Source organism: Thunnus thynnus, chromosome 14 (genome assembly GCF_963924715.1).
Source record: "Thunnus thynnus chromosome 14, fThuThy2.1, whole genome shotgun sequence".
Classification (NCBI taxonomy): Eukaryota; Metazoa; Chordata; class Actinopteri; order Scombriformes; family Scombridae; genus Thunnus; species Thunnus thynnus.
Window position 1 is genome coordinate 6,470,245 of NC_089530.1, and position 12,589 is coordinate 6,482,833.

At 40.1% G+C, this 12,589-nt stretch overlaps 1 protein-coding gene across 3 annotated transcripts in view; it reads left to right on the top strand.

The window, feature by feature from the left end:
* Positions 1 to 12,589, top strand: part of LOC137196685 (adhesion G protein-coupled receptor A3) — a 166,356-nt gene that overhangs the window by 28,807 nt on the left and 124,960 nt on the right. For 2 of the 3 annotated variants that reach the window (XM_067609460.1, XM_067609457.1), the window contains 4 exons: positions 6,390 to 6,461; positions 9,971 to 10,042; positions 10,271 to 10,342; positions 10,820 to 10,983. In XM_067609460.1, the coding sequence (XP_067465561.1) occupies positions 10,011 to 10,042; positions 10,271 to 10,342; positions 10,820 to 10,983 (268 nt within the window). In that variant the 5' untranslated portion in view covers positions 6,390 to 6,461; positions 9,971 to 10,010. The remainder of the gene's footprint in view (positions 1 to 6,389; positions 6,462 to 9,970; positions 10,043 to 10,270; positions 10,343 to 10,819; positions 10,984 to 12,589) is intronic. The other variant, XM_067609459.1, reaches the window with a different exon arrangement.

A 12,589-nucleotide genomic window follows, 5' to 3' on the forward strand; every position in this document is an offset into this window, starting at 1 on the left:
GTATTGTTGATCAATTAAAGATGAGGCAGTAAAGAACAGTGCTCTTTGTAGTAAAGATACAAAAGATACAAAACTAAAGAGTGCATTTCAGTTTTTCTTAGGTTTGTTTTGTTTGGACTACCTTTATTATGGAAATGTATTTGCTAACTGGATATAAATACATGTGGCAGGGTTGAAGACTCTGTCTCCTTCTTTAACTGTCAGCCTTTTTAGCTGTTTGCACTTTCAAGCATTAAACATAATAGAAAGCAGGTAAGTTTGTGTGAATGTGTAGGTGTGTATATAAAGTACAGCATGTGTGTGTGTGTGTCATCACTGCTCTGAGCTGAATATTAACCCTCTGACTGTGAGATTCTTGGTGTTTACTGGAAACAAGGTGCCTTTATATGCATAAACACCCTACCGTAGACACCGACGTGCCACTGAGAAATATGTTATACAAATGAGTATATGTCATCGTCTCATTTCATTAAGTGCGCACACAATCGAATACATCATGCAGCATCACTTTCCATTTGGATGAGTGCCCAAGTGGCCGAGGCAGGCTTCGGTTTTATTTGCTTATGTACTTCATGTTGAATTTGACCTTTTGTGAATCTGATATTTTGATAATTACATCAACATCGAGATCCATTTAATGAGACTGCGCGTGATTAAATACTGTTTGCTATCAAAAAGAAAGTGGTGCTCTATCTAGAGGCTGTGCCTGGAGTGTGTGTGTGGTCTGGTCAGTATGTGTGTGTGTGTGTGTATATGTGTGTATTTCTATTCACAGTAAGTGTATGTGGGAGCACACCTCTGTATCAGTGTGACATGGTAATCATCTAGATTCAGGGAGGAATTTGCCCATTAGTGTCACATAGTGAACAGGCTGATATCCTTGGGGTCATATGGCTCGGGAAGAAACTGAGCAGGCCAAGATATACAGTGCAGTTTAAATTAATTGGGGACCACTTCAGTAGCTTTTCAAACATTAACCACAAATGGTGGAGTTTATACTGAGGGCTGCTCCTGCTCTTCAAACATGCACGGCTGGGGGAGTAGAAAATGGTTATTGTTTAAACATTCATCTCATTTGAGCTGCTCCAGCTGTATCTACACTGGATGTGTGGGGCAAGTCTCCCCAAAGGTAGTTATCATTTGTTTGTATGTGTGTATCATAAATTCTCAAAAAGTGGCCAGGGTCTTTGTTTACCTCAGCTGAAGAGAGAACCAGGCCTTTTTTGAGAAAGGCTATTATCAGACACAGTACTTAAGTTTTACTTCCCCTGTTCTATAACTATATAATCTACTGGGTTTAGAAGATTCACTGTTTTCTAGCTTGCTCCACTTTGCTGTGTTAACTGGTCACTGTATGCTGGTACTGTAGATTCTAGGCTTTATCTTTTTTATAAAAGAATCCTGAAAAAATGTTGTGTAAGTGTAGATTATGCTGAATTTCTAATGTGAGTCATTATAGAACCTGTAATTTTTCACTGCCTTTATTTGAGAATTTATGAGTACACATGTAAGCCTGTTTGCAACGGTGTGGGTCACACTGTGCTTGTGTACAGGGGCCCTGGTGGATGGAAGTCCATTCTGAGTGGATTGTGAGCATGTGAGCAAACTTTGTCAACAAAATGTACTATTTATGCCTGGCTGTTTCTTGCTTTAAAGTGATTAGCCGTGATGTTACCGTTGAATCAAACCCAGAACCGTCTTGGTATAATCATGGAGCCACTGAGATGTCTCTTTAACTTTTATTTTGCAAGTTGAAAACAAAAATTTTGAAAACACAAATACACAAAGTGAAACTCTGGCTTAAACCTCAAAGTAAATAGATAAACATGTAAATAAGCAGTAATCAATTTTAAGCCAGGCCAATATTTCACTGCCCGTATTATGCTGAGGTATAAAACCAAGTTTAATATATTCCATTTAATTTTTGTGTTTGGACATGTTTTGAAGTAATTTTTCAACATCTCCGCTACAGCAACATGCAAGGCAAGGATTACATGACTAACAGAACTGGACCTGATTAGTAAATCGATCAAATTTTCTGCTTGAAGTTTGCAGCTCCCCCTGTGCTGGGCTTTACTTTGACTGCTCTGGTTTCCTCCCACTCTCCAAAACATGTTAGGGATAGTGAAATAGCTCCAAGCTGCCTCTAGGTGATTATCTGTTTATATGTGTGTTAGACTAGTTATCTGTCCAGTTGTACCTTCACTCGATGTGTGCTGGGATGAGCTGGATAAGTTGGCTCCAGCTCCCTGTGGCCCTGAAAATGGACAGATGTAATAAAACCGAATGGATACTTAAGCTTGCTGAGAATTCACCACTGTGAATGTGACGATTTCTTAAAACTAGGTCACCTATGTAATAGAAATCTGCAATTATTTCTCAAATTGGTGCCCTATGACTAGAAAGGGCACCGACCCTCTTAAGGGGGAATCCTACAACAACCAGAATGCATTGCACGCAGTCCCGTCCAATCAGCTACTGATAGTGTGTTTACGGAACGCAAGGGGCGAGTACGTTTCCCAGCAGAGGAGCCGGTTAGCAGAGACAAAGTATTACATCTCTTTACTGAGGCTTATTTTCATTTACAAAATGTTTCTCCTCATTGACTCTGGATATATCGTACTGGTGTGCAAGGATCATAAAAGAAACGGTACACTGGAGTCAGTTATGTTGATCAAGTTTTTTCAAGTTTTCTTCCAAATATGCTGAAGTATTTAGTGGTATGATATTTTAGTGTCAGCTTTTCCCTATCGCTAGCATAATATGTCAGACAGCGTGTTTTGGGAGACCCACCTTTGACCGTCTGGTGCTGGAAGAACAACAGTTTTTGCAACTGCGCCCCAGAGACATAGAGAACAATAAGAACTGCTCTTGTTTTTCACACCATATACCTAATTCAGATAGCTAGAGATAAGGTTGAAAATTGGCAAAGTGGTCCTTTAATGACCAGAGTAGAAATATCATGAGTAGAAATGTGTATCCTAAGGCCGCACCAGTTGTGAACTACTGATATATACAACATGTATAAGCAGCAGCGGCCTTATAACTCCTAATAGCGCCTTTGTTTATGTATGTGGATACAGAAGGGGAAGAGAAGGAAGCAGAGAAGAAGACCTCATGACCATCAGTGCTGCTATTTCCTTTATACAAAGTTGGCGTTGTACCTAGGACAAGTAAAAAGTTGTTGAACCAGTGGGATTGGAGACATTATTAAATTCTGTTAAGGGCCCACACAAAACACAAGCAAATATTTCACTTAATCGCCTAGTGACAGTGTGAGACCACTAATGCACTGCAGAGCTGGATTCCAATATCAACTTCACAATATTATGTACAGATGGGGCTGGAATTACTGACAGAGGACATTACAGATCATGCCAGATAGTTAATCACTGAAAAGGATGCAGAAAAGGATGCTGAATCGACTTTCAAATGGTTTCCTCTGATTGTTGAAACATTTTGGCACTCACACTGTTATATTATGTAGCAGACCCCACCCGTCTGTAACCTTAGCTGTTTATAACACACACAACAAAAATTTATAATGTTTATTTGCAGATACTTGTTGGCTCAGCTCTCAGGATATAAAAGGTGGTTGTGTTGCCTGTGATGCCATCACTTGATTTATGTGGCTTTAAAAATGACCTCATACAGGAAGGCAGTGAAACAAACGGCTGACACCCAAGGTAACATTCGATGGATAGTAGGACTACAACATAATGACAAACATCACAATTATTCTCATAGAGAATTTTGTGATTGCATATGATAGCATCAGGAGAGATTCAAAGGTATTAATACTTAGGATCCTCATCCAAACATTCAAACTTGATATCCATAACTGCAATTTGAAATTTTCGGGGTTTTTTCTCTTTTTTTTTTGTCTCTCTGTTTATTAATTTTCAAGGTTTATCTTCAGGGGCCCTCTAAGGAGCTCTTATAAAGGTATCCCACACGATTGTCTCTGCTCTTGGTTTATTTAATGCAGAATGGGTTTCAGCATTCCTTGAAAATTGTTATACAGTAGCACATTTCCTGTTTGGAGACTCACCAAGCAGTGGCCTCTGCCCCTTGGTGAGGCAGTCAGTCGATAAGTTTGAAAGTTCTGAGCATTCAGCAAATTCTGAGACGGCAGAGAAGAATACAGCAGTGAGCTGCAAGATAGTTCAGGATGAAAGGAGGTGCTGCAGGCAAAACGGATGACCTCTTGACCTCCACCCTCCACCCGCTCTCTTGTAACATATTGTACATGATCAAAGACAACTTTGGATGAGAGCAGAGATGAGAGCTAACCGTTGGTCGACCCGACTGGACCAGGAGGTTAGTCTGTCAGGAAGGCAACTTCAGTGCTCTTCCTAAGGCGTGCTACACCTTGCTGTGTGAATGACAAATCCTAGAGGACGTCTCCAGAAAGTCTCATTAGTAATTCTGATTGTGAAGAGTCAGCAGCTAGTATATTTAGGTGTTGAGGTCAAAGCAAGTGCACAGACTCCACTGATTTAGCATTGCACTCATATAACATTGTCAGACTCACAATGGGCGGTTTCGTTTTATTATCAATGCGGCAAAACCAGAGATATTGTCTTTCTTATTCCGTGCTTCCTTGTCAAAACTTGGCACCTATATTACCCACAATGCAACCCAACCGCCTACAGGGCAGTGGGAGTGACGTGGTATGCTAGCAGCAAATGTAGCCTGCTAGCCTCAAGCAGAGATGAGGAGCGAGCCACAGATGTCTGATAAACTCACTTCTTTCAAACTCCACACACGCAGAGTTTTCAATTTTCAAACTGGTAGTCTTCAGCTCCAACCGACGTTGAGTCGAATGGCATCACTTGAGGCTATTTACCAGATGCAGTAGTTGTCCACAACACCTGTAAACAGACTTTGATGTGTTCCCCTTTAAGAAAAAGGCACCCCCCCTTATTTTATGTGAAAATTACAGTAGGTGCCTTTTACTCATAGTTTTTTTTTTCTGCCACAAGACTGTTTATCTGGCCAGCACCTGGTCAGACAGTGTTTTGGGGAGTTCTAATGGTGCAGACAAGTGTGTTTTAACCATGGACCAAACAATTTAACACAAGACACAGATCATTAACCACTGAAGGGAGTCATTTTTCTGCCGCTAATGATGGCTCATCATGTGTGTGTAACTAATGCTATACATGGACCAAATTAACATCAGTTAATGTAAAACAACAACAGCTGAGGCATTTCATACAGTACATCTAGTATATAAACATCCGTGTTTCCAGTCTCTTGAGTAAATCTGCATCGCTGTAATGGCTCCAACAAATATTTCAGTCTGTCCTGAATGCAATACAGTGAGTTATTTAGCTTCTGGTTATATTTGGTAAAAGGGATAATTTTTCTACCAAACTCTCCCACATGTCAAATAAAAAAATCTCTAGCATTACTACTTTTATTTTCAGTTTGGGACAATGGCTGTGACTTTGGTAGTCCTATTGGTATTGTTTTGTTTCTTTTGGCTGGCCTTACTCTGGCCTGTGTGACTGTGAACTAAAGAGCTGGATTGTTGCTCACATTTGTAAAAAGGCGCCTACAGTTATTCTGACTCTCATCACCCTAGACATATAGTGCGGACTGAAAGGAAACCAGGGACACAATTTCAGGAAATTTTCTTTGGCTTGAGATTTTTTGAGGTCCATTTTTAGTAGCGCAAGAGGTTTTGGGGTGGGCGGTGTGGGGTGGACAAGGAGTGCCTGGCTGAGACTGTAATGTGTTTTTGTGCCTCTTAGCTGGATGTGGTCTGGGTCTTAAGCATACAGGAAATGGCCTGTGCTGTCTAGCTAACAGGTGCTTCTCTTATAGACTAAAAAAGGTTAGGTCACTGATGAATGACTCCAGGAATTTCCTTTGTTTTCCTATTACCATTTAGCCACAATAAAATTGTAATTACAAATTAAGAAAATGGCCAAATCCTTAAGTTTGACCTGAGAGTTCTGTAATGTTTTATACTTTGGTCTGGTTTGATAATGGTAAAAGTTGTCCTGAAGCAAGACTTGGTCCTCTTTTCCTTCTTCCTCTAGCTTGAACCACTAAATCCCCCCATTTATTCCCAACTGCTGGCAAACCATTATTCTGTGAACTGTATGAAAATGTATCCTCATGCACGTTTTGAATGAATCACGTTTCCTTGGAAGGCACGGGTTTACATCACAGCATCACGGTCAGCAAGCATGAGCTCAGTGAGTTTCATCTCAAAACAAACCACCACTTAATGCCATGGCAGGAAAGAGATAGATAGATGATAGATGATAATAGATAGACAGATAGATAGATAGATACATACATACATAGATACATAGTAATCACTGACTTAACTGTCATCTCTGACTGCCTTTTTTCTCTCTGTCTCTCTTCTCCAGGGATCTGAAGAATAATTTGATAAGTACAGTGGAGCCCGGGGCCTTCCGTGGTCTGCTAGCTCTGAGGAGACTGTGAGTAGCTTCTTCAGGGGACATGGGGACAAGTCTTCTTGCTTTCGAGACAACGAGAAGGAGTGTCTTAAGTACAGAGTGAAAAAGGGATTGAAATGTTTAACTGAGGCAGAAGTGCTGCAACTACTATTTCAGGCATTGCTGAACTTTCTTTGTCCAGGCAAAGCTAACTGAGGGCGCAATGCCACTTTTTTCATGTTTATACAGATGGACACATTCACAACTGGGAGCTGTCCAGTGTGACCACAATCTTCAGGATTTTGGGAAGGTTTCATGTTTGGGTACATCAGCAGAAGCTGTTAAGGAAAGGGAGAACATTTGTCATTCACTTTCTCCACTCAGATTTTGGGGATTAGACCTACTGACCTTCTGGTGACACTGTTGGCCAGTGTATTAGTGGAAAACGATTTAACCTTTGCTAACAGCACGTTGGATCGCCTTCCATTTCCTATCATTCTTGAGTCACTTGCTTTAAAGCAGGTATTCTTGATATTTTTATAACAACAATGTATGAAACAACAATGTGTAGCCTAATGTTAGCGGTGTTGTTTGTAGTGATGAACCTCCAGAGAATTGTCACTCGACTCTGCAGCTCCTTTTGGCCTTACCTCATTGTTTAGCTGTCTGGCCTGCAACTTTGATGTTCTGGTTCATTCACAGCACTCTCATAATATCATTTTCAGCTGTAAGAGGTAGCTGTTTTTAGAGAAAAAGCTCTAAAAACCCACCGTACACTACCTGCTCAGCACCAAATAGCAAACAGACACAGTTAGCTGTAGACTAGCTGGTGAACATAGTGGAGCATTTAGCAGCTGAAGTGCCCAATATTTCCCTAAGGACAGGGGTTAAAGTGGGATTTGGCGGGGGGGGGGGGGCTGAGATCCGGTGTAGCGGTACAGCAGGGAAAAATGACTCACCTCAAAATAACTCCCAAATTGATTTGTACTGTGAGCTCCAGTGGACTTGTTTTTTTTGTAGACAGGCTATGTGATCAGCTGACCTTCTTTTAAGCACCCATTTTTCACTGTGGCTCTGGACTGTGCTGCTGCTGCTGCTCTGGGCTGTGCTGCATTTGAATCAACCATATAACTTCAACACATCATGGACTTATCGATTTAAAAGAATTCTAAATGCAAGCTTAAAATTTTATCATTATCACCCATTAACGTTAATAATGCACATTTGAAATACTCATCCCAATTAGGGGCACTTTATGCTCCTCATACTATTAGTGTGCCCTGGCCATATCCCTTGCGAGCACTGTTTGCAATGTCCGTCAGGAACCCCCTTAGCAGGGGGTATCAGCTACCATACCGGTAGCTAGCAAGACAGATAGCCAAGTTTCACATAAAACAGCTTGTGTTTTTGGTGATATTTGTTGAGCTCTGTTTGAAATGTTGCATTTGAAATTACCTACCACTTCAGAAAAAAGCAACTCCGTTTATGGACATATGCACGCATGAACCCACTGAAGAGAAGGGATGAGAATGGAAAAAGGATGTGTGTTGAGTGCATAGACTATAAAAAATGATAGATGTAGCCACCGTGATGTCACGGTTTGGTTTGGTTTGGTTTGTGGACTCCTGTTTTAAAGCCTCGAGTTTTCATTTTGACCGTCGCCATCTTGGATTTTTGGTTTTTGGTTAGCATGGTGCATTTACAGTATATGGTTAACTATGATAATGCTAATGCTGTTTTTTTGCTAGCAAAAAACAGGCTTAAAACCATTAAAACAAAATGTACTTACAGATAAAAACTGACCAAAACTGTATTTTGTACTATGCTTTACACATGTTTATTTCATCTGTAAAGTTGGGCATCTTAACACTAGGGTCAACGGGGATTGACTTGCTGTCAGAGCCAGCCTCAAGTGGTCATTCGAAGAACTACAGTTTTTGGCACTTCCACGTTGGCTTTATTTTTGGCCCTGGAGGTTGCCGCTTGGTTGAGTGTGGGGGCGGGACTGTGGGGTGACATTACTTTCTGATTTGTTGAGTGAATATCTTGACGGCATCAACTGACAGGAACGCCTAGCTGCAGCACAAAGCGAAAAATGAGCTCGCTTGACATTATTATGTATGTAAATGCCAATTAGATTTATGGTATTTATACTCATTAATTGAAGGTGCTGAAACACCGTTCTGGATTGTTCCGGCTAACTTTAACCCCTGCCTAAGGTTGATTGATGGAGAGCAAAAACAGAGCTTAAGGAGAGTGAATATTGGACTATCATGAATCAGGTGGATAAAACATGACTCAGAAAGAATGATAATGTTGCTCTCTTTGTTTTGCTAGCAAGTTGGCCATGTCATCCTAAAAGGTTATGATGATCAATGTTGTGTTCTTGTTTCCGTTGCCCCCTAGAGGCCAAAACATCAGTTAATGCAGGTTTAAAGACATCACCATGAGATGACTTGACTGAGCTAAAATGTTAACACTAGCACAAGAAGAGAAGTCCCATAAAGTTAGTACACTGATGCAAAATGTGACTAATGCCAACTCTGGAGCGATTCTTGATGGACCGCTACAAAGCAAAGATGACAGGATAATGGGAGCTGAGCTAGCATGGTTTTGTTTCAAGGGTGTGTATTACTGCCCTTGACTTGAACTCACCAAAAGGGAGGTTTTCTACTCCAGTGTTAAGAAAACGATAGTATGCATGTTAATTGGAACAAAACCTCTTTCTGTCTTATGCTTTGACATTATGCAAACATGGTCTTTCAAAGTTACCTAAAACTTTGAAATGTCTTACAAACTTGCTTGGAATGTTAACATGCACAAAGTAAGGATTTTAGCCATAGTTTTTTTTTTTCATTGTTTTTGGTGAACTCTTCTACTCGAGTAATTTCTTCAACGATTACTCTCATCCTGGCTTTCTACATATAGGCATCAGAGTGAGTGACATGATTGCAGCCTGATAGTTAGTGGGATCTGGGCTGGCAGGGTTGCAGGCAGTGAGTTAGCTGTGCTGATTTGGGGCGCGTGTGCACCAGGCTTGGGGAGCAGCAGAGTGCTAATTTAAGTGCTCCCCAACTGGTGATTACTCGAGTGCTCTGCTTATTTTCCCACAGCTGCTCCAGCAAAGCAGCTCTTTAATTACAGAGCACGGGGGCACAGAGCCATGGACGCGACAGCGCTCAGCCACTCGCATAAAGAAGTCCTCTGCATTTGCACGTGTGTGTGTGTGAGAGAGTGTGTGTGTATGTGGGCATGTGTGTGTGCCAGCAATGGTTATGCAAGGAGTACAAAAGGTCATTACAGATATTCCAGGAAGCAGAGTAGATGAATGAACATGGCATTGGTTCACTAACACAGCATCCCACAGCTATTTAAGTTCTGTGTGTTAGATTTTAAGAAGACCGTCATGCATGAAACACATTGACATTTTTTTTTACAGTGGATCCCATTTTCTGTTTTGTATCTTGCTCTGGTTTTGCAACAATATCAGTAAAATGTGTGTTTAATATAGAAATAATTTCCTTTCTCTTTCGCCTTTTTTGTCCTTACAGGGATCTGTCCAATAACAGGATTGGTTGTCTCTCCCCTGAAATGTTTCTAGATCTGGGCAACCTCTTAAAATTGTGAGTAATCCCAAAATTGAAAACAAGCATTGAAGTGCTTCATGCTTAATTTGCGCTGAGTCTGTAGAGAATATGACGTTTGATACAGATTTAGTAATGTATAACAATATACAGTGATGTGGCTGTAGTGCTTGCAAGGTGACATGTTTTTTTTAATGAATTTCTTTGTGTGTGTGTGTGTGTGTGTGTGTGTGTGTGTGTGTGTGTTTGTTTGTTTTTCTCAAACAGAAATTTATCTGGGAACATCTTCTCCACTCTGACAATGGGACTGTTCACACACCTCTTGGTTCTCAAAGTGCTGTAAGGCAAACACACACACACACACACACACACACACACACACACACATATCATGTAGCTATACAATAAATTCAGTTATCTAGGTTTTTAGTTAAAAAAAAATTAAACCATATTTGTTATTGTTCAGGGTACAGAGGCGAGGATAAATGTCAAGGGTTATAGGCTGTTTTCATGGCAGACTTATAGCGGGAAAAGCACAGGTGTAACTAATGATATTAACGATGGCTCTGCTCCATGTAGGTGAGCCAGTAAGCCTTGCCAGTGAGTCAGCATGCACAATACCTGCGCCCTGCAACTGGCACACATAAATGGAATGAAACCATCATAAATGTTATTAATTACACCTGTGTATTTCCTGTTATGAAATGTCAATATGCCGTGAAAAACACCTTTTGGGTGAATGAAGTCAATGGATGGTTACACAAATTTAGTAACACAGACACACAAGTTGTAACTGTACCCTGGTTTTCCCATCAGGCACTTGAGCACCGAGACTTTGTTCTGTGACTGTCAGCTGAAGTGGCTGCTCCTCTGGGCCCGGAGCAACTCGGTGAAAATTGGCAACGACACGGTGTGTGTGTTTCCCACCCACCTCCACGGCCTGGAGTTTCGCAACCTACGTGAACAGCAGCTCAGATGTGGTAAGGACTTCATGGTGTGAGAATAACGTGGAGTGAGCAGTATTGCGTGGCATTTATTAACTTGAATTAAAAATTATGTAGACGCACAAAGAGTGGAATTTAAAAGACAAGAAAAAAAAACGTTATCTTAAAGTGCTAGCTTGACTGCACAATTGACATGTGATATTTAGTTGTGAGGTTAAATTAAGAAAATGTTAACACTTACATTATTCTACTTACTATATTATTCAGGAACATTCCAGCAATTATATTATTTTGCCGCTAGCTTTTCACCTACTGTGGCTTGCTAGTGCTAGCTTGCGCAGTAGCTGGACAGTGATACTGCTGTAAGCTAACGTTAGCTTGGTAATGTTTAAGTAAGCTAAAATCACAAAAAATATTTGTTTAACATTATTCAGTGTTAGTTAATGTTTCATTTACATGCCCAAATTCGACATATATAACCAGAAACTTAGTCAAACCACGTATTTTCAAATACAGTACTAAATGACCAAGAAAATATATATAAGTATCACCAGTTCAAATGTGTGTAGCAAAGGAAGTAAATGTAATGTTATGTTATGAGAAACAGTGTAATATAATCATCATGTAGGCTTAAATAAAAATGAAAGTGGCACTTTGTTATTATCCATGTCAGACTGAATTTGTAAAAATTATATCCATCCTACCCACAGCCCCCAAATAATGCTCCTCATAATTAGCAATCCTGTTAATTAGATAATTGGTTGATTTCACTTGGCATCGCAGGTATAAATTGGTCCCTAGAATGAAAGCCAGCAGGTCTCTGAAATCTAGTCTAACAGACTTTGTCAGATAGGAAATGTCTGAAAAGTTGGCTTCTTGAGGGGAAATATTCAAACAATATTGATTTTTATCTAAGAAAACAATGACAGAATATAGTGCATCAATGTTTTTTTGGTTTCTTTCATCTTTTATAGGAGAGGCTGCAGAAATTCCCATGAAATTTCAGATTTTTCCTATAATAAGTGTAATCTCCATAAATGTCCATCTACATGCATAAAGATCAATGCATTCCTGATTTTTTTTAAACAAACTGAAAACAAAATTTTAAATCATCAAAATTCTAACCAATATTATAACATTTTAAAAGAAAAGGATCAAATATTTCAGGCCTTAAAGCCAGCTTGAAAAGTTTCTTAAGGTGGATGTTTTTCTGAGCCTTGACAAAATATATATAAGATAAAGGATATCTTTACACTATGAGAATGCCGTCTGAGACTTCTCATTAGCAAGAAACTGTTTAATTTGACTAACATTGCATTTTCAAGCGATTTGCACAATGAGAACATGATTGAGTAGATCTGTTCTGATAATAGGTTTCCCTCTCCACTGTTATCTCTCCACCTGCTGTGAACTGTTTGACAAGCCTAATATAAGGCAATGATTTAGTGCAAAACTGCCAGAGAGAAAGCCCCAGGCAAAAAATGTCTCATAATACAGTCTTGGCCTTATTATGTACCACCTGTGTTAGGGGCAGCAGCAGTCTCAACAACCTGAGGAAGGACCTTGTGCCATAGAAGTTGCAGGTTCAAATTCAAAGATCAGCTGCCTCCCAACTGTTTGTCAAAGTGAAGCAAATAACACT